Source organism: Chelonoidis abingdonii, chromosome 2 (genome assembly GCF_003597395.2).
Source record: "Chelonoidis abingdonii isolate Lonesome George chromosome 2, CheloAbing_2.0, whole genome shotgun sequence".
Lineage (NCBI taxonomy): Eukaryota > Metazoa > Chordata > Testudines > Testudinidae > Chelonoidis > Chelonoidis abingdonii.
Window position 1 is genome coordinate 213,282,284 of NC_133770.1, and position 27,950 is coordinate 213,310,233.

Here is a 27,950-nt window from a genome sequence, read left to right on the forward strand (position 1 = left end):
GCCTATTCAAAAAGAGATCCCAATTTAAAAACATTCCAGCAAACTCACACATGATAAATACAACAGAAAAATATAACAGCCTTTTGTATTTTCTACCTTCTGTCTTACATAACTTGAAACTGAAGATTTAGAAGCTTTGAAGAAAGAAGACCCCTCCATAGCTTAGAGCCAGACAATAAGACACAGACCCAAACATTCCGTCCCTGAGCTTTGAAAAATCCCGGTTTCCTGATTGTCCTCTGCGTACAAGCGTAATTTATAGGTTCCTTGTTAACCTTATACAGGTGAAGAAACATTAACCCTTAGCTATCTATTTATACAAGGTCCTTTTAAGAAAATTACATATATTACCCAGAGATGGGCTTAAAGAAGGTAGTTCTTCCTAGCCTAGAGGAGGATTAGAATTTAGTCGTTACCACTTTAAAAATTCAATATACCCAGAGTGATGAGGCCTGATGTTTCATATATTGATTAGGCTGAAATCTGTGCAGCTATAAATCCCCTGGCTGTTCTGCAGTTTTGTGTTGTATTGAAACAAGAATTAGGAGGACTAGCCTCCCTTCGTTTAGGATAGATTAGGGGATTTTAGAGGGCAAAACTCTCTTGACCCTCTTTTCCGCCACAAAAAGATGGGGAGAACATCATATTCTGATGTTCCAATTTAATGGACTGCTCCACTAAGATAATATAATCCAAAACAACTTTAAAAAATAAAGATTGCTACACAATATATACCATCCTATGAATATAAATAAAAATTCAAATGCCACTCTCAAGAGAAAAACACTTTGGACATATGCACATTTTGTATATTGGTTTTATTTCTGAAAATTTTTGGATTGATATAAAACATGCCATGATTTGTCACACCTATACATTTCCATGGCCGTATATGCAATCACCAAAACCATATTATATAGTATTCTTTTGGTTCTAAGTTCATTGAATTAATACGATAAAAGAAAAACTAGTGATCAAAAGCTGTGATCCTTAGCCTGTTCCTTGTTAAAGTTCCTTGGGAACTTCAGTGCAAGGCAGGATCTGACCCTCTGTCCTTAATCTACAATGTTATTAGTTGCATCATCTTAGCTTTTTTAAAAATTGCAAGTTTTGGCGGGGGGGGGAGAGGGTATCAACAAAGTAGATTTGAATTTTTTTAAAATGTCATTCCTCCCCCCCCCCCATACAAACACAGTTGCTTTAAACAGAGGACAACATCTACTATGAATAAACCACACTGCTTGTAAAAACAGTATCTTGCTGCTATTCTTCTAGGCTCTTTTCAGCGTAGACAAATTTAACAGCTTCCTCTTCAATAAAATGATACACTAAGGTTAATTATAGTGCAGGAGCACCACAAGGTATGATTTGTCTTCTCAGCATCTGTCACATTCAAAAAGAACATGATGGGTGCACCTGGAATGAGAATACTTGGCTCACAACATTAAAGTAGGGAAGGGGAAGGACAGTCTAGTGATTAAAGCAAAGAACTGGGAGTCAGGAGATGGTTCTATTCTCAGTGCTACCATAAGCTTCATGGGTGCCGTTAGGTATGTTATTAAACCTGTCAGTTCCTCTGTCTCCCAGCAGTAAAATGGGAATAGTACTTACCTGCTTCACATCAGGGATGTTAGGAGAATCAGTTAATTAATATTAGTACTGCAGTCTGAGAACTGTGTATTGAGGAGACTATAGAAGTGCAACCAATTGTTGTTGTTAGTTATGTACTATACTTTTAGCCCTTGATTTTTATTCCTAAAGAAATACTTGCAATTATATTCCGTTCTGTTGACCAAGATGTAAGAAAACTCCCCTGTATATTTCACAGGCAGATGATGCAGGACTTTGGGAAGAGGTGCACGTGCACTCTTATGGATGGGGAGTGGTTAGGGTTGAAGAATCAGCAGGGGCAGGGCCCTTCAAATGAAGGTAGACAGGATCCATGAGCCAAAAGCGGCCAGTTCTTGTATTTGTTAGTCATCTTCCCACACACATCATACCACCATTGGCTGCCTTCCCATCCACTGTACGTACTCCATCCCTCCATGATGTCTAACGGCCACAGAAGGGAGAATTACCACTGCTTGGAGCGACAGTATCTTATACTGCATTTTGCAGGCATGTGTCTCCCCATCCTTGACCCCTTCTGCCCACACCCAAAGCTAACATATGTCACAGAGAGCCCACAGATGGATCTGTGGTGGAGGAGAGAAGGTATGATCAGTAGACACTGTTCCCTTCAGTGCAACTCCCGTACCCCATTAGCTACAGATTTTCTTTGAAGTTGTTCTCCTCCGCACTGCAGCAGATGAGAATATATGGATTTATTGTATAGTAGGAAAAGTAAAGTCTCTATAGGTATCACAAGATGTTTTAAAATATTTTGCCAAGACCCTGCCTGGGATGTGTATGGCAGAGAGGAGCGAATGCATACACTGTAACACTGGAAGGGTCACAGTTTGGATGATAGGAGAGTTGCCAAGTCATGCTGTGTGAATTGTGTTCTCAAGAGAAATTAATGTTGCTCTGAGCAGAAGTAATTTTCAAAGGAGAGACTGTCAGAAAATCCGCAGGTTTCCAAACTGTGGCTTTTACCATTTCTGGAAAGTAGAATGCAGCCACCATGACAAGGTGCCAGTAGTAAACTGTCCATGACTTGACGATGCTGATGGGGAAAGGACAGCCCAAAATAGCATGTGGAAGGAAAGGTGTTTTGTGCAGCTGTCCCAGGATCCTCAGGGAATTTCTAGCAGGCCATCAGGCTCAGCCAAGTTCCCTTACCCTCCTTGACACAGTCACTCTTTATTACTGTTATTAGCCCATTTCCTCAGCCAGATGCCCACTGACCCTAAACCTGCTCTCATTGAAGTCAGTGGGGGCAGGATGGGTCCCATTCATTTCAGCGACATATGTCTGAGTCAGAATTGAATAATAACTGGGAACTGTATTTTGCCATCCATTTTATAACTGATTTCTCCATTGACAAACTGTGTCAAGACCTCAGGATTTGATCCATTATCAATAATCGTCCCTGTACTAAGTATTTGGATTTTATAGCTGCAGATATTGCATAAAACTAAAAAGTTATTTTTATCATCCAGTTATGGTATATTTTCAAGTGCTGAGTAGCTGCTACACAAGGATGATTAGTGAAGAAGTGTGCATGAAAAAGCCTGCCTATGTGTATCCAGATTGTCATACCTACAAATGGACATTTAGCATTCCTATCTCTAGACAAACAAATGTTAGGAAATATAGATATTGTCATCATAAGTATATTATTACATTGGGCTCTATCCATTTTCTGCTTCCATAGAGCTTCACTGCTCAGCCATGTGCAGATTACCATGTTAACAGGTCTGCTAACTTCTGGAGAAGAAAGTCTATTCCTTTTTTCATCAGCAACATTTCCTTCTTCACCAGAAAAAACAGAATAAATATAAAATAACTGAAATGTAATTTCCATGAAGAGTGCATAAAAATCTTTTAACGCTGCAGCTATTTAAAACTGCTGCAGATTGGCTTCTTGTGTGATCATCAGCACTGCCAGCCCTATATGTTCAGGAGTCAGGCTTCAAAATACCAAAATTTGCATAAAAGTCAGAATATATTTTTAAATACATTTGGAGGTTTTGTTGTTTGCCTTCTGCTTTTAGAGTCTTAGCGTTCATGGGTTCAAGGTTTTTTTCTGCAACCATAAGGGCTAGAAACTTTTTCTTCAAGTGAAAGTTGAGAATCTAATGCCTCCAGGAGCTGGGTCTTTAAGAAAAGCATACGCTCATACAAGACTCACTAAAAATTGCAAGAGTTGGTAACAATGGATTATTTCTCCCTCTAATGGCTGACTAATCCTGATGAGCATAATATTAGCTACTTATTGACATCTAACCGTATTACAACTTTAGCTCAGTTTTTGCAGGCTTATGCTTTTGATGCTAAAGTTTTCTGGTTCAGGGCCTGCTTGGGAACCCATATTGTTTATGTATATGGCCATGTCTTCATTATACCACTTTCATCTTTATCAGGCTACCTGTGCCACAGTGCTGCTGGATTTCGGTATTAATTTCATTTAACTATATTACAAACTCTATAGGTTTCTAATATTAGAGGTGCCGAGAAGAGCACCTTATCAGTCTGCTTCTATTATATTTCTAAGATTCTGCAGTATACTATACTTTGGGTTAATTTAACACACAACATAATTAAATACAAGGAGTCTGTACAGCATCTTGTGCACGTTGTTTTAAACTTAATATGTGGTGGATTTGGGCTGGGTGGATTGTCTAGAAGCCCCCTGCTATAAACACCTTCTGGAACTACATGGGTGAATTAGTAGTGGAAGGAGCTCCTTGAGCTCTTTCCCACTTCATCACATCCACTTAGCATAGGACAGCATTGACCTTTTGATGACATAAAAGGGATCAAACTCATCTCTTCAGTGCTGGGACAGGAGAGATTAGATGTGCTGTGGAGTGGCATGCTTGGCCTTATGCAAGAGGGAGAACCTAATTTTGTTTTATAATAACCTCCTGCTGGTTACGAGCAGAATTAATAGATTCAAGAAGGAGGTGCATCTAGTCCTCTTTGGCCTGCAGCATAGTGGCCATGCCACAGGTCCTTAAGGCAAAATGCTTAGCGTTCGGAACTGAGCTTGGAAGATCCATCTCTCATATAAACTCAAGGAAGTCTCTGTATTCAGATGTCATCAAATATGTCTTCAGTCTGTGGTTCCTGCCAATGGGAAATGGATTAATACATTGTCATGACTGTGTTATTTTTCTATGCAAGAAAATAAAAATGTAAGTGATGACAAACATTTGACACAGACAAAAGCAGCCAAGTAAGGAAAAGAAAAGGTCAACTGTACAAAGATGTGATATCTATCTATAAGTTAGATGAGAATAAGGCATTTACAGGCCTCAGTTAAAGAAAACACAGGGTAAAACTGTAACCCCCCTTTAACGTTCAGAAATCCATGTGAGCTCAGGGGCTTTGGGAAGCAATGTAGACTTTAGTATAATTTGTTTAAAGTGGGTCATTTCAGCATCACTAGGACTGTGAGACTTTTTATTTACTGATTGATTGGTTCACTGCCCAAACTGAAAACATTAAAAAATTGTTTCCAAAACAAAATTTCAGTTTTCTTAGGCGGAAAAAACCCAGTGTCCTTCTCTCCAGAATAACCCACCAAAATTCATTTGTGGTCAGTTAAAAGGTTTTGTTTTCTCAATTTTAGGAAATGACATTCACAAAACTGTAAGAGGAGGTTGGGGAGCCTGGTTCCTTCTTTTATCATATAGCCCAGTGATTTCAGTCCCTGCTCCAATTAATAGTTAATATCCAGAGCACTGATCTGCATGTGGGAGACCCAAGTTCCAATCCGTGTTCTGAATCATGCAGAGGTTCTTCCACAAACCAGGTGAGTGCTCTATCCACAGGGCTTTAGGATAAAGGATGGGGGAAGGGAATCCTGGCCACCTCCAGTTCCTTGAGTGGTGCCTAAGTGAATCTTGCTGGAAGAGAAGTTTGTCCAAAAATATTCAGGGAATTTTCAGTCAACCCAAACCTGCATACCTGGCCAAAAAATTTCCCCCAGCTCAACTTACCATAACTTTTCTAAAACTCTATGTCTTTATTTAGCTGACATTTTCAAGGAAGATAATCCAAACATCAACAAAAATACTGAACAAATCAGAACATCTGTAGTTACTGTTTTTATCTAAAGGATAGATTTATTTTTCCTAAAGCAGATTTTGACTATCATCCCACACATTCTTTTGTCTTTACTAAACTACTACTCAACTGCTGTATGAGTTTTATGATTTCAGTCATGTAGTCAGTTTTGCCTTTGGAGTATAAATAAAAATAATCTTAGTTTGCTATCCCCTTCCATCCAAGAATATCAAGCACTTTTGCTAACTTTAATTTAAACCTCAAAAGCATTCCAGAGAGGCACCGTAGGGAAGCATTATCAGACGTCTTTGCACTGTTAGAAAGGTTAAGTGACCTTCCCCCAAGTCACATAAATCTCTGACAGAGGTGGAAACTGAATTCAGGAGTCCTGGTGTGGAGGCCTGTGCTTTGATCACTAGACAACGGTACATTGCCCTGAAAAAATAGAGTTTCTTTTTCAAAAATTTTAATGGTATTTTAAACAAGATCCCAAAGATGTTTGGGACCTCTTTGGTTAACGGAGACATGTCTTGAAAGTCTTCCATGTCGGCAAATATCCTATCATTACACTGTGATAAGGAGCATTATTTTTTACCTCATTCATTGCTGTTTGGTTGATATCTGGCTTTACCTTATAATTGTGCTGTTAATCAACACTGCCCAAACATATAGTTAGTTTTGTTCTTGTGCTGCCTAAATGGAAGTGCGTCTCACTTTTGGCACTACTTTATGAGTTTCATACAATTTGTGTTTATTCATTTTCTCTTCGTCTATTTTTCCCCTATCTGTTTTTCCCCTTTCTTCCTGTCTTGAGATTGCTTGGAATCAGGGTGGATTTGATTTAAATCATGATTTAAATCACTAGTCAGGAAGACTCGATTTAATCATGGATTTCTACATAAAAGTGCATTCTTGTTGGTTGTTATAACCAGGGTTGGCTTTAGGCCGATTCCCGTGAATCGGGCCCCGCACCTAAGAGGATCCCACAGTGCCCAGAAGAGGGGCCCCACTGTCGAGGAAGGACCCTCCAGCAAAGTGCCGCCAGAAACAGCGGCAACCAATTGAGCTGCTGCTGAATTGCCGCCACTATCTTCAGCGGCAGCTCAATCACTACCACTGTCTTCGGCGGCATTTCGGCTGCAGCTCTTTCAAATTGGGCCCCACACATCCTAAAGCTGGCCCTGGTTATAACTTTAATACATATTTTTCACAACTCAGAGATAGATACAGGTTTCATTTTTAGAAGGTACACACTATACATTTTAAGTGATTTATTTTGAAAACTTTTCAGATTAGTTTTACAGCTATCTCAGAAAATGAATGACTGTTCAGTTATTTCATTGAAGAAGATATTTATGAAGTCATTGGAAGGTGAACTATCTCCAATTCAACAGGTTAATCATTAATATTTGGAGGATTTTCTTGCCATGATGTATTAAGAGGAGAACATTACCAGACAGACATTTAAATTGTTTTATTTAACTAAAACAACAATGTTATGTATTCTGTTTTTTTCCTTCAACAGCAAACTTATAATATTTTAACAATTGAGAAATTCACATGGTTGTTTTTAGTTACACATTCAAATTTTTTTTAAAATCAGGGTTGTTTTTGTTAAAATTGTTTTTAACTAAAATAGTTAAATATTTTTTTAAAAATTAATCTATGTGTCAGCCAGGTCAACATGAGAAATTTAAAATATTGGCTTCTGCAGCTAACTCAGTCGTCTTCACCTTCATTTTCCTGTTTGTTCATAATCTGGAAGAAAAAAAAAAAAAAAGAAGGGTTCCTGCTTTTTCATGTCCCAAACGATTTCTCAATTTGGAATGAATTAGTCCAAAGGAGGAAATATTCTTTCTACACCAGCAGAAGACGCTACTGCTGTTAAAAGTGAGATTATCACTTCAATAGTCTCTGAATCCAAGTGCTTAGGTGACTTCCACCAGTTCACTGGCGTGACTTTCTTTAAAACATCATCAGCAAACATATATTTCCTGAATGGTTCACCTTTAGCTCTGAAGTTTATTATAGTTGGCATTATGGAGGGATGATTGCTGGATTCCATGTCATAGCCAGCTTCTCTTCTTTAGCAGTTAAGGTTTGACTGTAGTACCGAGTACTGAGAATATTTGCAAGAAAATGAGCTTGAAATAGTGCTTGTCCCATTCTTTTTTTTTAATGTTTGTAATTTAACTCTGTCATTGCATGGTTCTCTTTTTAAGATCTCACTCGGTTCCTTCCAGATTTCAACAGCATCAGCAATAAAATAGCTATTTTCCTGCCTTTTGTTCAAGGGTACAGAAATAGGCTTCAGGGTACTCTTAAGTCTGATGTTGAGAACTTTGGCTGTGACAGTGCCATCACAATTTTGTTCACAAAGTGTCATCAGATTAGGCCAGTTCTTGATGCAGTGCCCAAAACAGTCCACTACTGAGTTTCATCACACGTCTTGTGGGAGAGTTAGCTTGGTTCCTTCCACTTTTTTCAGAGCAGCTGCTGCGAAGTGATTGTTATGGAAGTATTTGCAATTTCAACAACATTAGCCGTTATTTCTGAAACACTGAAGTCTTTGGCTAGGAGGTGCATCAAATGAGCACTGCAACTGTATGTTATTAGCTTGGGACTCTCTTCTAAATAATTTCTTCTCATCTTGGATACATTGTGACCAAGCTGCGTACTAGATATTTGTATTTTTTTCAGTTTGTTATAGCTTTTACTGTTACTTCTTGTAAGTATTCTGCTGGGTGTGCATTTCCTGATGTATCAATTGTTTCTGTAAGGAAGACATTCCCTTCTTCGGTTGTCACATAAGCACATACAACAGGATAATTGGTCACATTGCTCCACCCATCAAGACTCAGGTTAACAATTTCACCCTCTAGACCTTTTGCACGCTGCCTAATTTCTCTTTCATACACTTTATCCAGCAATTTGCCTGCCACATCTGCTCTGCTGGGTGGCCTTAATGGCTGAACCATGTTTAATGAAGTGTGGGTTCTCAATCATACGGAAAGGAGAGTTTGTTGCATAAACAAACTGGGCAATTTTTTCACCAATTATCTCTTTTAGTAAATCTGCTGGTTCTTATCACAAACTTATCTATGGTTGTTCCTGGATGATGGAGATTTTTTTTTTCTTTTTGCTACAGGTGATATACTGAGTCTATGTGACATACATGATGTGACTGAAACACTATCATTGGCAGATACTCTGAAACTATAGAAAATGATGGTGATCTTGAAGGTGGATAGTCTTCAGAATCCTGTATGTTGAGGATGGATTCTCCTAAACAAAATAAGTCAATTCAGTTATTTAATTATTTTTACCATACTGCTCATTTAGTATTACTCATTGCATCCACTGACACTCAGTACTACTTTAAAGGTGAATTTTTAACAGGAAGATCTGCCTATTTAAGCTATTTATTTTTTATCACAACTGCGTCTAAAACGATAGTACCATAGAGGAACAGCTATATTTTTTGCTCAAACCTGAGAATTCAAGAATAGTACAGAAGGAAGACAGGCAGTCCTTAAGAAAGAAGTATTAAATAAAAAAGGTTTACCAGCGTGAAAATCCTTCATGTTCAGACATGTTCCTTCCATTATCTTCAGTGCCACTTCCTCCTGAGAAGGAACACTTCTCATGATGTTGTTTCATTCGGGCAACCAGGCCTTACATTTCTTTGTTGCACTGTTTGTATTTTGCACGCATGCCTGTCTTAGCCACAGGTAGAGGAACTTCATTAAAATATTCACAAACTGGGTCTCTTTTATGGCCTCCTGCCATTATAGGGTTTCCCTTCTAATGAGAGAATGGTATGGTAGATCTCAAATCAATGAAGGCTACACTCAGAAAGACCTCAAGACTTCTAGAATATGCTGCTCAAACAGCTTCACTTTTGTTTCTACTGCCTGTCCCTCACTTCTCACATTTATCTCCAGACTTCTCCTTGTCCAGATCTGTTCTGCCCCCAACAATCTTCTATTCACTGAACTTTTTGAAATTTTGCACTTTTAGAGAGAGGTAAGGGATTGACTCTGTGTATGCAAATTTGCAGAGGGACAATAGGGTTGAGGTTTGTTATTTCTCACATCTATATATTTATTTATTTATTTTAAACCATTTTTGCTGTTAACAAGCATGTTATCTCTGGAGACACAGATCCACAGTTTGAGAATTGCAAAACTAAGCATCTCTGATGGTATCTTCTAGACTAAGCACTGAGTCCCATTGGGTAGATAGAAAGATTAACCCAAATAATCTATACAGAAGCCCCTGGAATCCCATAAGATTGGGTCCCTAATCCATGAATTATTGGAACTCATTTACAAAACTTTTCTTAAACATTACATGAATATATTGTCTCATACTATAGAATTAGACTTTATAATCCCTTTTCCATGATGAGATATCTTTGAGCTATAATGTATCTTAATTAAAACTATCTATAGATAGGTTTTTCCCCCTCAAATCCTTTTTTTTAAATCTATTTTTATCCACCCTGCTTGGAATTTCCTCTGACTTTTCATTTTAAATAGGCAATGTGTAGACTATGGCAAAGCACTTAGTCACAAGCAACGCTTAATCGCATAATTAATTTTAAGCATGATGCCTAAATCCCACTGAAGGTTAGGCAAGTATGACTGAATGCCTTTCCTGAATTCCTTCATTGGGAGTTGAGGATGCTTATCCCCTCATACCAGATGCACCAGATTGCAGGATCCCAGTCTTGACAGAGATTTAGTCTTTGAACACAGTTTTCACATCCATTTTTAGCTCTGCACTACTTGAGTCTCTAGCAGCCCAGTGACATTTTCCCTGGTTCTTAAAAATTCACCCCTTTATTCCCAAGCTCAAGTGAATGTTTGTCTCTTTCACTTTCATAAAATTACAAACTATGTACTTTAAGTGATTGCAAGGGAGAGTGCTTAAGTCTATAGTTGGCATTTTTAGGCAAGCTTGCAAAGTTATTTTTTTGCTGTACTCGCTCTCACTCAAAAATGTAGCCAATTCCTGTCTGCCATGAATGACTATGCACAGGGCTGGCCTGAAGATACAAAAAGTATCTCGATTTTTTCAAAATAATTTTTTTTTTGTTGAATGCAATTCTGAGTCTTTTTGAGCATGTTCAGATTTTTAAGAGTTTGCAATGTGAAAATAAGATGTACACTCTACCTTAGGCTGTTTAACAGTCTAACGTTGCCTTTGCAACACTAGATTTCACATGGATCTGAAATAACAGGTTACCACTCTCTTGATTCCTCACTATAGCTGATAAGTCCCTGATAACTTCCACAAAGCAAAGCTGTTAAGAGAAGAGGGCGGGAAATTGTGAAACACACACAGACAGCTGGGCTATCTGGAATTATCTGGATTTCTTTCAATAGAGAAAAAGCTGAAAGAAAAGCAATGGATCTGCTAATTGAACAATAGCTCTGGTTAGGGAGATTCTTTGAGTGGTATAGAGGGGAAATCTCTGTGCTCCAGGGACGTTGCCTTTATGATCACCTAGATCACTTGAAAAGCAGAAGGTCCTTAAAGTAATAAAGAATTGGGCCCTGAGTGTCATAGATAACTTGGCAGGAACTGAAGGGTCCCTCTAATTTTCATAGCTACTTAGATGCTGGGTTTATTTTTATCACAAATAAATGCACACAACACTGTATTTTTGTATTTCTATCTTCCTCGATATATAGGTACAAGTTGCTGTTGCTTTCTCTTAGCCAACAGTAAACTCAATTGAACACCTTTACATTGGCCTTGCAGCTGCAGGGAGGAGGCGGATCCAGGTCATATTTGAGCTTCAAACTACCCTTTTTAAGACACAGCTAGAGAAACTAGATGTAATGACATCCAGTAGGCACTGATCCTTGCTCCCAACATGTTCTTAATTCACACACAGTTGGCAGCAGCAGCTCTATCCTTATTAAACTCAACAGCTCACAGGTGTTCAAAGGGAAAGAAAATTTACCAAATCCGAACCACTTGCTTAAAAAAAGTACCCTGCAAAGAAGAAAAGCAGACTCCTCTGCAGGCCCTTTGAATACTTTAGTGTTCTTAAAATACAAACAAGTTAAAATGAAGGACATTGAAATAACCACTTAGTAAAAGTGCACACATGCAATCTCCAAATTATGCCATGAGGGGAGAAATGAAGAAAAATAGTTCAGCACAACTCCACAGTTTGCAGATGTTAACCAGAAAATGCCTACTCAGAGTTGAGAACTAGTCAAAGTATCTGTTACAAATAATATTTGTTACGAATCTAGGCTCTCCTCCTTCAAGCGTTTACCTGACATCAATGGAACCACTCACAGTGGTAGGTACTACTGCACCCAAGAGCAGCTGTGGGCAAGATCAGGCCCTTATCTGCTGTTTTCATTAGGGAATCCCAAGCCAATCCCCATTTACTTCCATTTGTAAGGATTTTCCCAAGTAATTTGACTGGCTATGTGTGTTGTGTGGTTAGTTACATAAGTCACATGGTATTGATTCTGCTCCATCACTGGATGACTGACATGTTTAAACGGGAGAAAAATAAGTAGGAAATAACAAGCAGTGCACTTGTGCCATAAATTTTCACATAAACATTCACTCTACCATTTGTGAAACTTTGGGTAGTGCTCTTGGTTGGTGAAACTAAGAAGTGCTCTTAATCTTATCTACTTTGAACTAGACAGACCAAACTAAGATATTTAGACATTTTCTCCCCTACAAAAAAGGTAAATAAGAAACAAAAATACTGGCAGGTCCTGTAGTATAATGATCTCCCTGAATTTGAGGTATCCAGATTTGATCTCAAGTTTTCCAGGCCATGTTGGGCTGAGAGTGCTACGTGGGAAGTATGCCAAGGTTCTCAGAAGAGGAAGTGTTTTGCTTTACTCTTAAGTAATCATGGAACTCAATATTGGATTGTGGTTTTGGGTTTTTTTTTTAATATTAAAGTCTGCACCTAGCAAACATTGTTTTCATGCCTTTACCAGTATAAGTAAAGACAAAATATGCTATATAGTGACCAACGTCATACAATGCTATCACACTGGAGCCCCTCCCGCCCCCCACCCCCAGTGGTGGAAAGTCAGCCCAAAAGATGTTTTTTGTTGCAAAGAAGCATTCTGTTCCCACTCCTCAATGGATTCCAAAGCTGACCAATGCTGTCTCACAAACGGGAGCCATTTGCCAAAGAGGGGTGTTGTAAGGCTAACTGTGGGAGTGCAGCAATGCGAATACAATCTACTGCTCTCTAAGGTGATATTCCTGACAAGTAGCAGCCTTTACTGATGTAGTTGGCAGGGAGCTGCAGTTTTCTCCTCCCTCTACTAGCAGAGGTAAATCAGTTCCCTAGATTGTAAAGTGTCTTGAGAGGAACAGTGAAGATGCTGGACTGTCTAAATTTGTAAACTATGTTGATATTAGGACCACCTTGACCAGCTAAATTGAAATAAAATGTGTTACTTGGCATCTAGACTAGGGGAACGGTGGTGGATTAGTAAACTTTAGCTTCTTTACCTATCTAGTCAAACCCTTAGAAAAGAAACTAAGGCCTAATTTTCTTTGCTGCAGAGTAACACTGAGAAGCTACCGCTAATGTTTAAGAGGCTATGCTTGAAGTGCTGTTACCAGGTACCTGAGAGATGAAGAAATGTAAAGGTGTAGCTGACACCTGTGCTGTGACAGTAATCAATTACTGTGAACATGGCAAAATAATCCCAAATGACCAGAGCAAACATGAAATCTTCTTAGAAGGTCACAAGCTATGCTAGTGGATCCTCTGTAATATGTACTGAGAGGAAAGTTTCGATACACCTCAAGCTGGGCCCCTTTGGGCATGTCTGTGGTGTGAGTGCTGCAGCTGCCGCACTGCAGCTATGCCACTGAATTGTAGCATAGACTTTTGCTACAGCAAATGAATTGGTTTTCCATCACTGCAAGTAAATCCACCCCCTTGAGAGGAGTAGCTAGGACAACAGAAGAAGTCTTCCATCAACCTTGGCGTTGTCTACACCAGGGTTTAGATTGGCTTAAACATGTCTCTTGGAGTGAATTTTTCACTCCCCTGAGTGATGTCGCTAGGTTCACCAAAGTTTTAGGTGCAGACCAGGCCTTACCAATCTTGTTACCTTGCCAGACTGAGTGTGACTAAACGGGATGGGTTTCTTTTCTGGGAGGTATTAAAAATACTTCAGTATTCTACAGTAATGCCCTACACAACACCATAATAATACTATTGGAAATTGTGGAATATTGTATTGCAGTATTTTTTATAAACTCTCAGACTGTATGTGAAAGAGATAGCATCATCACACCACTTTTGACAAGATTACAGGTTAAGAAAATGATTCATAGATTCTAGGGCTGGAGGGGACCTCGAGAGGTCATCGAGTCCAGTCCCGTGCCCTCATGGCAGGACCAAATACTGTCTAGACCATCCCTGATAGACATTTATCTAACCTACTCTTAAATACTCCAATTGGAGATTCCACAACCTCCCTAGGCATCTATTCCAGTGTTTAACCACCCTACTTAGGAACTTTTCCTAATATCCAACCTAAACCCCCTTGCTGCAGTTTTAGCCCATCGCTTCTTTTCTATCATTAGAGGCTAGTTTTAACAGTTTTCTCCTCCTCCTTATGACACCCTTTTAGATATCTGAAAAGTGCTATCATGTCCCTCTCCGTCTTCTCTTTTCCAAACTAAACAACCCAATCTTTCAGCCTTCCTTCATAGTATGTTCCAAGACTTTAATCTTTCTGTTGCTCTTCTGGCCCTCTCCATTTCTCCACATCTTTCTTGAAATGTGGTGCCCCGAACTGGACACCTACTCAGTTGAGGACTAACCAGTGCAGAGTAGAGCGGAAGAATGACTTCTCCTGTCCTGCGCACAACACACCTGTTAATGCGAATCATAATTTGCTTTTTTTTTGCAACAGCATCACACTGTTGACTATATTTAGCTTGTGGTCCACTTAATCCCTAGATCCGTTTCTGCCGTACTCCTTCCTAGACAGTCTCTTCCCATGTGTGAATTGATTGTTCCTTTCTAAATGGAGCACTTTGCATTTGTCTTATTAAACTTCTCTGTTACCTCAGACCATTTCTCAATTTGTCCAGTAATTTTGAATTATGACGCTATCCTCCAAAGCAGTTGCAATCTCTCTCAGTTTGGTATCATCTGCAAACTTAATACACTACTTTCTATGCTTATATCTAAGTCGTTGATGAATATATTGAACAGAGCCGTCCCAAACAGACCCCTGCGAAACCCACTTGTTATACTTCCAGCAGGATTGGGAACATTAATAACTACTCTCTGAGTACGTTTCCAGCCAGTTATGCACCCACCTTATAGTAGCCCCATCTGTTGTATTTGCCTAGTTTATTGATAGATTCATGCGAACCGTATCAATGCCTTACTAAAATCTAGTATACCACATCCACACTCCCTTATCCACAAGACTTGTTATCCTATCAAAGAAGCTATCAGATTGGTTTGACATAGATCATAGACCTTAAGGTCAGAGGCACCATTATATCATCTAGTCTGACTTCCTGCCACATGCAGGCCACAGTCTCACCCACCCACTCTGTACAAACCTGTGTCTGAGCCATGGAGTCTACAAATCATGGTTTAAAGACTTGAAGGTGCAGAGACTCTTCCAGCAAGTGATGTGTGCCCCGCTGCAAAGGGAAGGTGAAAAAACCCGGGCTTCTGCCAATCTGCCCTCGAGGAAATTCCTTCCCGATCCCAAATATGGGAATCAGCTAACCTGAGCATATGGGCAAGACTCACCAGCCGAAACCCAGGAAGATTCTCTGTAGATTTGTTTCTATTACAATCCATGCTTGCTATCCCTATCACCTTACCACCTTCCAAGTATTTGCAGATGATTTCCTTAATTACTTGCTTCATTATCTTCCCTGGCACAGAAGTTAAACTAACTGGTCTGTAGTTTCCTGGGTTGTTTTTATTTCCCTTTTTATAGATGGGCACTATATTTGCCCTTTCCAATCTTCTGGAATCTCTCTGTCTCCCATGATTTTCCGAAGATAATAGCTAGAAGCTCAGATACCTCGTCTATTAACTCCTTGAGTATTCTAGGATGCATTTCATCAGGCCCTGGTGACTTGCAGGCATCTAACTTTTCTAAGTGATTTTTAACTTGTTCGGGTTTTTTTGTTTTATTTTCCAAACCTACCCCATTAACATTCACTATGTTAGGCATTTCTTCAGACTTCTCGGTGAAGACCAAAACAAAGAAGTCATTAAGCATCTCTGCCATTTCCAAGTTTCCTGTTACTGTTTCTCCCTCCTCACTGGATCTACCCTGTCCTTGGTCTTCCTCTTGCTTCTAATGTATTGATAATAGTCTTCTTGTTTCCCTTTATTCCTGTAGCTAGTTTGAGCTTATTAGTTTGTGCCTTTGCCTTTCTAATCTTGCCCCTGCATTCCTGTGTTGTTTGCCTATATTCATCCTTTGTCAACTCTCCTAGTTTCCATTTTTTATATGACTCATTTTTATTTTTTAGATCATGCAAGATCTCGTGGTTAAGCCAAGCTGGTCTTTTGCTACATTTTCTATCTTTCCTACCCAGCAGAATAGCTTGCTTTTGGGACCTTAATAGTGTCCCTTTGAAATATTGCCAAGTCTCCTCAGTTGTTTTTCCCCTCGGTCTTGATTCCCATACCTATCAGCTCTCTGAGCTTACCAAAATCCGCCTTCCTGAAATCCATTGTCTCTATTTTGCTGTACTCCCTTCTACTCTTTCTTAGAATTGTGAACTTTATGATTTCATGATCACTTTCACCCACGCTGCCTTCCACTTTCAAATTCTCAATGAGTTCCTCCCTATTTGTTAAAATCAAATCTAGAACAGCTTCCCCCCGCTAGCTTTTTCAACTTTCTGAAATAAAAAGTTGTCTGCAATGCAGTCCAAGAACTTAATGGATAGTCTGTGCCCCGCGGTGTTATTTTCCCAACATATATCTGGATAGTTGAAGTCCCCCATCACCACCAAATCTTGGTTTTGGATGATTTTGTTAGTTGTTTAAAAAAAGCCTCATCCCCGTCTTCCACCTGGTTAGGTGGCCTGTAGTAGACTCCTAGCATGACATCAGCCTTGTTTTTTACCCCTTTTAGCCTAACCCAGAGACTCTCAACACTTGCGTCTCCTATGTCCATCTCCACCTCAGTCCAAGTGTGTACATTATTAAAATATATGGCAACACCTCCTCCCTTTTTTCCTTGTCTGTCCTTCCTGGGCAAGCTGTACCCATCCATACTAACATTCCAATCATGTGTATTATCCCACCAAGTTTCAGTGATGCCAACAATGTCATCGTTATATTTATTTATTAGCACTTCCAGTTCTTCCTGCTTATTACCCATACTTCTCGCATTTGTATATAGGCATCTAAGATACTGATTTGATCTTGCCTCCCAGTTTTGCCCTGACCCCTCCTTTCTTTCTGCCATTATAGCCCACGCTCCCTCCTATTTCTGACCCATCTCCCAGGTCTCCATGTTCTCCACTTACCTGTGGGCTTTGCTCACCTGTCCCCATTGAATCTAGTTTAAAGCCCTCCTCACTAGGTTAGCTGGTCTGTGTCCAAATAGGGTGTTTCCCATCCTCGAAAGGTGAACATCATCTCTGCCTAGCAGTCCTTCCTGGAATAGCATCGCGTGGTCAAGGAAGCCAAAGCCCTCCTGGCAACACCATCTTCGCAGCCAGGCATTCACATCCACAATGCACCTGTCTCTGCCTGGGCCCCTACCTTTGACAGGAAGGATTGAAGAGAATATCACCTGCATGAAATCATTCCTATCTAGATTTTCCCCTGTAGATTCAATTCAATATCATATTCTCTGCTTAATTTGTCCATAACTGTTGTGTAGCTTTGCTGTGCACAGTTAAACACTGCTGCATTTCACCCTAAGGGCAACTGCATTCCAGTAGTGGGTGAAAGCATCCCTAATTATTTGGCCTATTCTTTTGTTTGTATATGATGTTTTGGGATCCTTTGGGATGAAAGGCACTATGTACATATATGGATTCATTGTATAATAAGAGCTAAGACATTAATAGACGAAGCACAGAGTGATATCAAAATGAAAGACTGAAGATACCTTTGATTTTGGCCCATGGTCCTTACAGCACAACCTCAGAAACAAAGACCATCATGACATTATCTGGGATCACAGCTAGTTGTAGGTGAATGGTTTCTAGATTGATTCTGGCAATGACTTCATGGGCAGCCAGTCACAGGTAGCTTTAAAGAAATTGTGCTTTTGAAAAATGTTTTTGAAAAATCAAGGTCCTCTTGTCCTTTATCTATCAAACAAATAAGGGCTCTCTGGCAGGACACCATGTGCTTATACAGAAAAACAGCACATTTTGCCAGCTGGAGAGAGAGACATCAGAAAGCTGTGTGGCATTTAACTGAGCTGGGTTTTGGAATAATTTTTTTAAGTGATCTCTTGTTCAGCCTTATTAAAGTCTGTATTATCAGGCAGAGAGACAAATATGTGTGCAAAAACACTGAAGTTACTGCCCCTTCTCACCCTGTCTCTGTCTAACATTTAATCCACCTCAAAAGGACGTGTAAGGTATTATTAAAAAAAACCGCATGGAGATCAATGCCAATTGGTCTGTATAGTTAGAATGATTTATAATCTGATTAATGGATTCTTAGAATCAAAAGGGAAACAGCTGCCACTTTTGTACTATTGCTGTTGAATTTCTGCTCAGCAAGTAAGATATTCTGGTTATGTGCAAGTTTTTGTTTTTCTTTCTCATGGATGGCTCCATAGCAACTGTTCCATGACATGTACTAAGATTTTATCTTCAAAGTGTGAAACCGTTAGCAAGACAATCATATTATTTTTAAAAAATATGGGAAAGGAGGTTTTTCAAAACGTGGCAAACTTCTAGTGAGAACAAATGCACAATGTAGCTGATATTTTGCCCTTGCCAATTTCTGTAATGCGACAGCCTTGTACACTGTGCAGTGAAAAGTTAACACAACATAATGCAAGAGCAACAGCAATAAAATTACCCCTTTGATGACCCACGTCATGACTGGAATAAGATTAATGCACTTGAATGACTTTGTTCTGTGCATGATCTTCATTGGTGTCCTTCTGCTTTTACTTAGCATCAGACAGCAGATGATTTTTCCCTTAAAGCAAAAGCTACAATGAAAATATAGTTAAACACAGAGCTATGTGCTGGATGCTCCCACCAGCCAGGCTGGGGGAAGGGGGGGGCATTCAGCATAGAATTAATTAGCTCCATGGGAACTATGCTATCAGGGATAGCCTAGAAAAATGAATTCTGGGATGTTTAACCAGCAAGAGGCAAAGATTTTTATTTTTTTAAAGATGAGTTAAAATATATTTCTACACTGACTGCTCCTCACAGCCTGACTAGTGGAGGTATTCATTACATATTTCTGGACACAGCACCATTTCCTTTTGTCTTGTACAGCTGTGAGACTTAATATTGACACGACAAGGAACTCATGTGGCACAACACTGTTTTGTGCTATGAATTTGCACACTGAAACGCAGAAGACCATCTAATTACATTTTCTCGGGGATATCTTCTTTTATTGTCAAGCTTTCAAAAAACAAAAAAAAGGCAGTCACTGCCAACACATTCTCCCGACTCTACACTCCTTTTCATGCACAAGTGAAATATTGTAATACTTGCTTACAGAAATCGAAGGATTTATTGGAACACTAAAGTACCAAGTACCAACCCTAGCACACCCGGGCAGGACTGAATATCCTAGTGCCACTGTCTCACTCTGCCCCAAACCAAGACAACAACATAATATCAAAGTACACAACAACTTAACACTGTGATAAAGACACTGCACCACCTATTGGTGGAAGTGCTGTCTGCACTGATCATATGATCATCTAATACATTTGCCATAGACAGCAGAAGTACAATTTTTTCAATCTGCTCTCAGAAATAAAAGGTAATATTCCTATCATCACATTTTCCCTTTTCTTGTAAATAGAAAAATCCTCCTTGTCCATCTTACCTTTTCCATTTCAGAGTCAATTTGAAGATATAGTGGCTCTTCCTGTAAAACATTCAGAAGCACTTTTATTCAGACACAATCCTGCTAACATAGTTTTACCCCATAAGTGTATTTGAATAAAAGTCAGGGGCCACCTCGGGTATGGCCAATATTCACAGAGCACTAGTCACAAAGTGGTGTGCAAAGAGGGCTAAACATTTTCCTTTGCACTCTTCTGATCCTCAATTATATTATGGTTTAGACCAGAGGTGTCCAATCTGAGCCTGTGAAGGAGCCAGAATTTACCAATGTACATTGCCAAAGAGCCACAGTAATATGTCAGTGGCCCCCCATCAGCTCCTCTCAGCGCCTCCCCACATCTCTTGATCAGCTGTTTCGTGGCATGCAGGAGGCTTGGGGGGGGAGGAGCGAGGGCATGGCAGGCTCAGGGGAGGGGGCGAGAAGGGGTTGAGGGGGGGCAGGGCCTGTGGCAGAGCCAGGGGTTGAGTAGTGAACACCCCCCAGCACATTAGAAAGTTGGCACCTGTAGTTCTAGCCTTGGAGTCACTGCCTATACAAGGAGCCGGATGTTAACTTCTGAAGAGCCGCATGTGCCTCTGGAGCCACAGGATGGCCACGCCTGGTTTAGACACTGGACTAGAATTCACTTGTTGCCTTTGTCACAGGCTTCCTGTGCGACATTGGGAAAATCATTTAGGCTAGGTTCTCCCACACTTACTTATATTGAGCAGTACTTTACTCTGTGAGTAGTCCTATTGAAATGAACAATGCAAATTAAAGGAGCACACTGCGCTGTGTGAGTAAGGCTAGCAGCACCAGGCCCTACATCTTCTTTTTTCCTCAGTTCTACATCTTGGGGCTAATAATACTGTCCGTCTCACAGTGGTTTGGTAAGGATGAATTCACTACTGTTTGTAGGGTGCTTAGATATTGTAGATAAAATTGTCCTCTTTGTGCTGTGTTCAAGCTGCCTGAAGGCTTCTCTAAATTATACCATCATGCAATGGCCACAAGAGGTCAAATCAAGATAAGCTTAAGGGCACCCCAACCACACCTTTATCTTTCCATCCTACTAGTCGCAGGGGGTGTGGTATACAAGCCCTGTGTAAGTAAGCTCTTTGCCTCTCCCTTCAGGGCCACGCTTGTGCTTGAGTGATCATCCTTGAGTCATGTAGACAGGCAGTGCAATGCAAAGAGGATGCAGCACACCTGAGGGGCTGGTTCCAGGATCTTTGAGTTCAGATGCTCATGCTGCTAATCATTGTATACACTGAAGTCAGTGGAGCTAGCTAAGCCATTTCACTTCATGTATAGATCTTGCCCATAGTCGTCATCCTCTGTGAATCATAACTGGTTGAAGTTGCTGATAATAAACTAAGGAAGTGAAAACTTGAAACTATGATATATTGGCAGATTTATTCCTAAACAGAATGTTTTTCAACGTTCCTGTGGCTTTTCAGCTACTCTTTAAAGACTGTTGTATAGGTATTGTGGCATATGATGATGATGATAATGATTTATTACACATTTGTAAAGTGTCAGTCCTGAACATGTATGGAGCTAATAAATAACTCTTTCTATATAAGGGTTGCCTTTAACAACAATTTAGCTACCTGTATGTACTTCTTGCCTGTATTTTAAACTTTAGTTATTTTTTCCACCATTTTTAAACATATTGAAACCCGTGAAAATATGGTCATCAGTGAGCAACAGTCACCAACTCTAGTGGCTGCCAAAATCTCAGTCCCTGCCTGGCTCCCCATCTGTCATGTAAATCAGCAGTATGATAAATAGCCACCTGTGAAACACATTCCCAGACACGTGCTGAACTGGTCAGTCGTGTAGTTAAGGACCAACTATCTGACAAAATAAGTCAGAAAAAGAATCTATTTGATTCGCCCACCCACATCCAGAAGCAATAAGAAAGCATATACCATGGCAGAGAAATTAGGTGACTTTGTATAGAACTGGTAAAAAATACTGCAAAAAAATATGCAAATACGTGCTCAAATTTTCACATGGATTCATGCCTCTTTTGTATTTGCTTTCCATGAACATTCAAACAATCAAAGTTTAGTGGTGCCTAGTGCACATGATCATGTCTTCATCTGATGGCAGGTCCCTCTGATTAGAACAACTTGCTTCTTATAGCCACGGGGAGATCCCCTTTAGCTCAAGCCAGTGAGGTCTTTGCTTTTGGTACTGAATAGCCCAAATTTGTTCCCTGTTGATGACTAAGGTGTCTGTATGACTTGTTACAGTGGACCAGACATTTGCAGAAAGCAAATTTCAAAGATGCATGCCTGGATATTTACAAAAAACAATTTTTAATTTGACAATACTTGTGCACTGAGTTTTGTGATTTGTTATATTAGTGTTTGCATACTCGTCCAATCCATGAACAGAAACAACACCAGGTGACGTATTTGATTAATTTGCAAATCAACACAGTTTGAATTTTTTATATCACATATTGAATACAGTCAGCAAACGGCTTACAATCAGTCCATAAAATAAAACAAAAAACAAATTAATTTGATTAACAAATATATTTGAGGACCTTCTGATCTGCTTGCAGCTCAAAAGAGAGCAGTGAAATAGTTAGTATTCATCTGATAATTTTTTTGTGATTAATTATTCATTTAACTTGGATTTTATGCATATTTTGAGTGCTCCAAGTAAACTACATATAATTAATTATTTCCAAGAGATCTACTGATCAGGTTTTCGTAAATTGTTATTAAAAGGCTCTGCCAGCTACAAATAGAGGTGATAGGTAGGTCAGTCATTTTATGTTTAGTGTTCAGTGTGTGTGTGTGTAATCTGAACATTTTTTATATCTAGTCTATCCAATTATTGACTCACTGCTTGAAGAAGGCAAATAAATGACCAGTCTTCAAATGGTGACAGAATTCTCTAATAATTAATAAATAGTTTAAATTCATTATTATTAGATCATCCAGAGAACATGGCATTCCAGTTGTGACCCTTATTAATAGGTTTTACAGTATTGTCATAATTACACATGGGGTCTAACCATTAAACTAGTTATGTGTACAATTACACAATCAAAGTACACACCTAATATATGTAGACAGTTATGAGACTTATGTGCAGTTGGGAAACTGCACATACAAATAACTACTATTAGCTATTTGAGTGCACAATATCTGTAATTGCTTGCAGAAAGTAAACACAGAATGGCACACAGATTCTCTTTAAAGTCAGACTTGTGTGTGTATTTCTTATCTTTAATTTTGTGTCTGACGAAGTGGGTATTCACCCACGAAAGCTTAGGCTCCAATACTTCTGTTAGTCTATAAGGTGCCACAGGACACTCTGTCGCTTTTTGTGTTTTCTGTCTCATTCTCATTCATTCATACACAGACATACACACACAGTAGTGAGGTTTCCATTTCAAAATGGAAAACTGACTTGTTCAATATTGTGACAAAGCCAACTGTGTAAGAAACTGAGAGTATTCCTTCCCCCCCCCCCCCCCCACCCCCCGGGGGAGAGGTCATGTTTGATGTAGAAGAACTGTTCCTTTCAACAATTACTGCACTCAGTGCTCTTTAAAAAAAATAAATTAAAAAAAAAAAAATCTCTGAAGCTGTTTGTTTAAGTGGAAGGCCATGATGGAGACGACTTTGGTGTGTGGCTACCATCCTCTTTATATGGTGATACAGTCCATAGAGACTATACCGTGCCATCTTTATCTACATAGAAAGTTGTTCAAATTGAGCATTTTATGTAGGTACTTGTAGCTTTGAATGACTGAAGTTGCAATTTGTTCCAGAATATGTCAGCCACTGTTGATATAATATTTGGACACGCACCTCAGAAATTAAGGAGGAACTGAATTTATAATTGTTTTTTCAAATACTCCAAAACCCCTCATTATTGGAGATAAACTTGTGGAAACTAAAATAAGTTTTCTTTCCTTTCAAGAAATTCTTCAGTGTCAAGCCTAAGCAAAACATCAAATGAGTTACAAGTCTAAAAACGATTCCCTCAGCCCCAGCATAAGGGACCCCCGCTGACCTGTCCCAAAACAGCATCTCTGAAATGTTTTACTAACAGAAATATTTGAAATGTGCATGATCAGATAACTATGTTGAACAAGGTAGTGCAATAATTGTAAATAGCATTTGTCCTGTAAAAGAGAGATGATTTCCTTTGCTACAATTTCAGTATACGAAATCACAACCAGAGGGTCACTATTGACACTGGGATCCATACAAAATATTACTCCTACTTACGATGACAATATTGTTGCTTTGGGTCAAATAACACATCAGTTAAGAAAATGTATTTATCGTTGGTCTGTCTGACCCAGTGTGATGAAAGAGGACCTTCAGCTATATTACTTCTAGCCAGTTCCCCATTTTTTTAATGATGTGTTCATTATAGGTGGAAAAACAGAAATGGACTTTTCAAACGTTTGAATTTAAATGAATTTGCATTTAAAAGCTACTTAATGTGTTTCCTGAAAATGGAAAATAGCTGTTCGACATGAAAAATGCCTACAGCCTGGCAGCTATTGTCACTATCCAAAATAACTATTGAATATAACCAAATTACACCCATGTAGCAGTATATTTCTTGGAATGATTTATTATAGGGGTAGATTGTCCAATGACCCCAGCTGCTTTTTGTGTATATTATATGTCATTGATTTACAGTTAGCAGCCCTTATCTCCTACAGTTCTATAAGAAGCAAGCTGTCAAGTCAAACTGGAATATGCTATAAAATACATACATACATAGGTTCTCAAATGTATATTGCAAAAGATTAGCACCAGATTACCTCCCTATGAGACAAACCCTAAGAGAAACTGAGCACCTACAACTCCCACCGATTTCAGTACGAACAGTAGATGCTTAGCACTTCTGTGCTTGATGACCCAGTAACTATATGTCTTTCCATTAGGTCTTTTCTTCTGGCCTCCTCGGCCCCCTTATTGATGGTTGTTGTAATGAGATTCCTTCAGTATATTATGTTTGAAATAGCCATTTCTCTGACGGTACTCACCACGTCTTCACTGCTCTTTTAATAATGGAATGTGTATCCTTCAGCACTTTACTCTTAATGCAAACAGTAGTCCATTGTCTAATTGCTTTAAAAGTAACACCTATTGCACTACTTGCTATGGTTCCCATAAAGCTCACCTCTGCTGTTGTCATTACAGCATGAAGTTTTGCTTTGGACTAGTCTGTCAATAAATATAGTGCAGATTATGATGTTGTAACTGATTTGTCCTTGATTTACCAAAAAAAACCCAACACCTACCAAACAAAATGGAAAGTCAGTTTGGGTAAATAAGAACATCATAATGGTCATACTGGGTCAAACCAATGGTCCATCTAACCCGTATCCTGTCTTCCAACAGCGGCCAATGCAAGGAGCTTCAGAGGGAAGGAACAGAACAGGCAATCAAGTGATCCAACCCTGTCATTCACTCCCAGCTTCTGGCAAACAGTGGCCTAGGGACACTCAGAGCATGGAGTTGCATCCCAGACCATCCTGGCTAATAGCCATTGATGAGGCTATCCCCATGAACCTATCTAGTTCTTTTTTTTTGAACCCTGTTATAGTTTTGGTCTTCACAACATCCCCTGGCAACAAGTTCCACTGGTTGACTGTGCGTTGTGTGAAGAAGTACTTACTTTTGTTTGTTTTAAACCTGCTCCCTATTAATTTCATTGGGTGACCCGTAATTCTTGTGTTCTATGGAGGGGGGAATAACATTTCCCTATTCACTTTCTCCATACAGGTCAAGACTTTATAGACCTCTATCATATTCTCTCTTAGTTGTCTCTTTTCCAAGCTGAAAAGCCTGTCTTTTTAATCTCTCCTGATACAGAAGTTGTTCCATACCCTTAATCAGTGTCATTTCCTATATATCTTTTTTGAGATGCGGCGACCACATCTGCACACAGTATTCAGGATGAGGGAGTACCATGGATTTATATAGAGGCAATATGATATTTTCTGTCCTATTATCTATCTGTTTCCTAATGGTTCATAACATTCCATTAGCTTTTTTGACTTCTGCTGCACGTTGAGCTGATGTTTTCAGAGAACTATCCACAATGACTCCCAGATCTTTCTTGATTGGTAACAGCTAATTTAGACACCATTATTTTATATGTATAGTTGGGATTATGTTTTCCAATGTGCATTACTTTGCATTTATCAACATTGAATTTCATCTGTCATTTTGTTGCCCAGTCACCTAGTTTTTTGAGATCCCTTTGTAATTCTTCACAATCTGCTTTGGACTTAACTATCTTGAGTGATTTTGTATCATCTGCAAATTTTGCCATTTCACTTTTTACCCCTTTTTCCAGATTATTTATGAATATGTTGAACAGCGCTGGTTGAACAGACCCATGAGGGACACCACTATTTCCCTCTTTCCATTCTGAAAACTGACCGTTTATTCCTATCCTTTTGTTTTCTGTCCTTTTAAACAGTTACTGATCCACGAGAGGACTTTCCCTCTTATCCCATAACTTCCTAATTTGCTTACGAGCCTTTGGTGAGGGACCTTGTCAAATGCTTCCTGAAAGCCCGAGTACACTATATCCACTAGATCAGCGTTTCTCAAACTGGGGTCCACAAGGGAACTCCAGGAGGTCCGTGGGCCCCGCTGATTAACTCGTCCCCCTCCCTCACAGCACTCCCTGAACACCGGGGAACCTGTTCCCTGGAGTGCAAGAAGTGCAGAGAGGGAGGATGGGGGACTGGGGCACTTGGGGGAGGCGGGGAACAGGAGGAGTAGGAATGGAGCAGGGATAAGAAGATTTGGGGTGGGGTCTTGGGGGAAGGGGTGGAGTGGGGGCAGGACCTGGGGCTGAGCAAGGGGTTTGGGGGTCCACGGCAAATTTTTAAATCAAAATGGGGATCCTCGGGTTACTAAAGTTTGAGAACTGCTGCACTAGATCACCCTTGTCCACATGCTTGTTCATAGCCTCAAAGAATTCTAATAGATTGGTGAGGCATGAATTCCCTTTACAAAAGCCGTGTTCACTCTGCCCCAACAAATCATGTTCATGTATGTGTCTGATAATTCTCTTCTTTACTGTAGTTTCAACCAATTTGCCTGATATAGTAGTTAGGCTTAGTCGTCTGTAATCGCCGGGATAAGGAGGCTTTTTAAAAAATTGGCATCACATTAGCTATTCTCCACTCATCTGATGCAGAAGCTGATTTAAATGATAGGTTACATACCAGAGTTAGTAGTTTTGCATTTGAGTTCCTTCAGAACTGTTGGGTGAATATCAATTTATCAGTTTGTTCCAAACCCTCCTCTAATGACACCTCAATCTGGGACAGTTCCTCAGATTTCTCATCTAAAAATAATGGCTCAGGTGTGGGAACCTTCCTCATATCCTCTGCAGTGAGGACTGATGCAAATAATTCATTTACCTTCTCCGCAATGGCTTTATCTTCTTCGAATGCTTCTTTAGCACCTCGATTGTCATTACTGTGTCCCATTGATTATCATCATTCCACCAAGTTTCTGATGCCTGTTATATCAATATTCTCATTTAATACGAGGCACTCAAGTTCACTCATCTTAGTAGTTAGACTTCTAGCATGTGTATGCAAGCACTCATAAAATTTTTACTTATAAACGAACTGGAACTGGCCGATTTGCTGTACTGTACTGAATTCATATATGCTCCAAGATAACATAATTTCTGGTTTGAGTTTTACTTTCCTGCAGGACAATTTACTGTTATTCCCAGTCACAGTTAAGCTATTTGCATTTGATGAAATGTCTCTTTCCCTCTCTTTCCTTCAAGGATATCCAGTGAACACTCTCCAAAACTTCAAATCCGGAGCCACAGTTACTTGAGGGCAGTGAGTGAAGTCTCAATCAATAGAAGTTTGGACAGTCTGGACCCTGCAAGTCTGTTAACTTCTCCTAAATTCCGTTCCCGGAATGAGAGCTACATGAGAGCCATGAGCACGATTAGTCAGGTGGGTGGCAAGCATGCACATCTAAGAACAAGATCAAAATCAGGCCCCAGCCAATTCAGCTGTATGTGCAATATGTAGAACCAGAAACCCTTTTTGTTTGTGCAATGAAGTCAGACATGCAACAAATTACATATTTTCAAAAGCATTTGAATTTTAAAAGGACTTATGGGCATGTTTTTCATGTACATTTTTGTGAAGGAATAAGATTTGAAAATGTTATAGTCTAAATTT

General features: G+C 39.5%; 1 protein-coding gene across 1 annotated transcript in view; it reads left to right on the forward strand.

Moving 5' to 3' along the window:
* DLGAP1 (DLG associated protein 1) overlaps positions 1 to 27,950 on the forward strand; it is a 218,325-nt gene that overhangs the window by 43,534 nt on the left and 146,841 nt on the right. Inside the window, exon 3 of the mRNA XM_032790259.1 lies at positions 27,542 to 27,719. Within this exon, the coding sequence (XP_032646150.1) occupies positions 27,542 to 27,719 (178 nt within the window). The remainder of the gene's footprint in view (positions 1 to 27,541; positions 27,720 to 27,950) is intronic.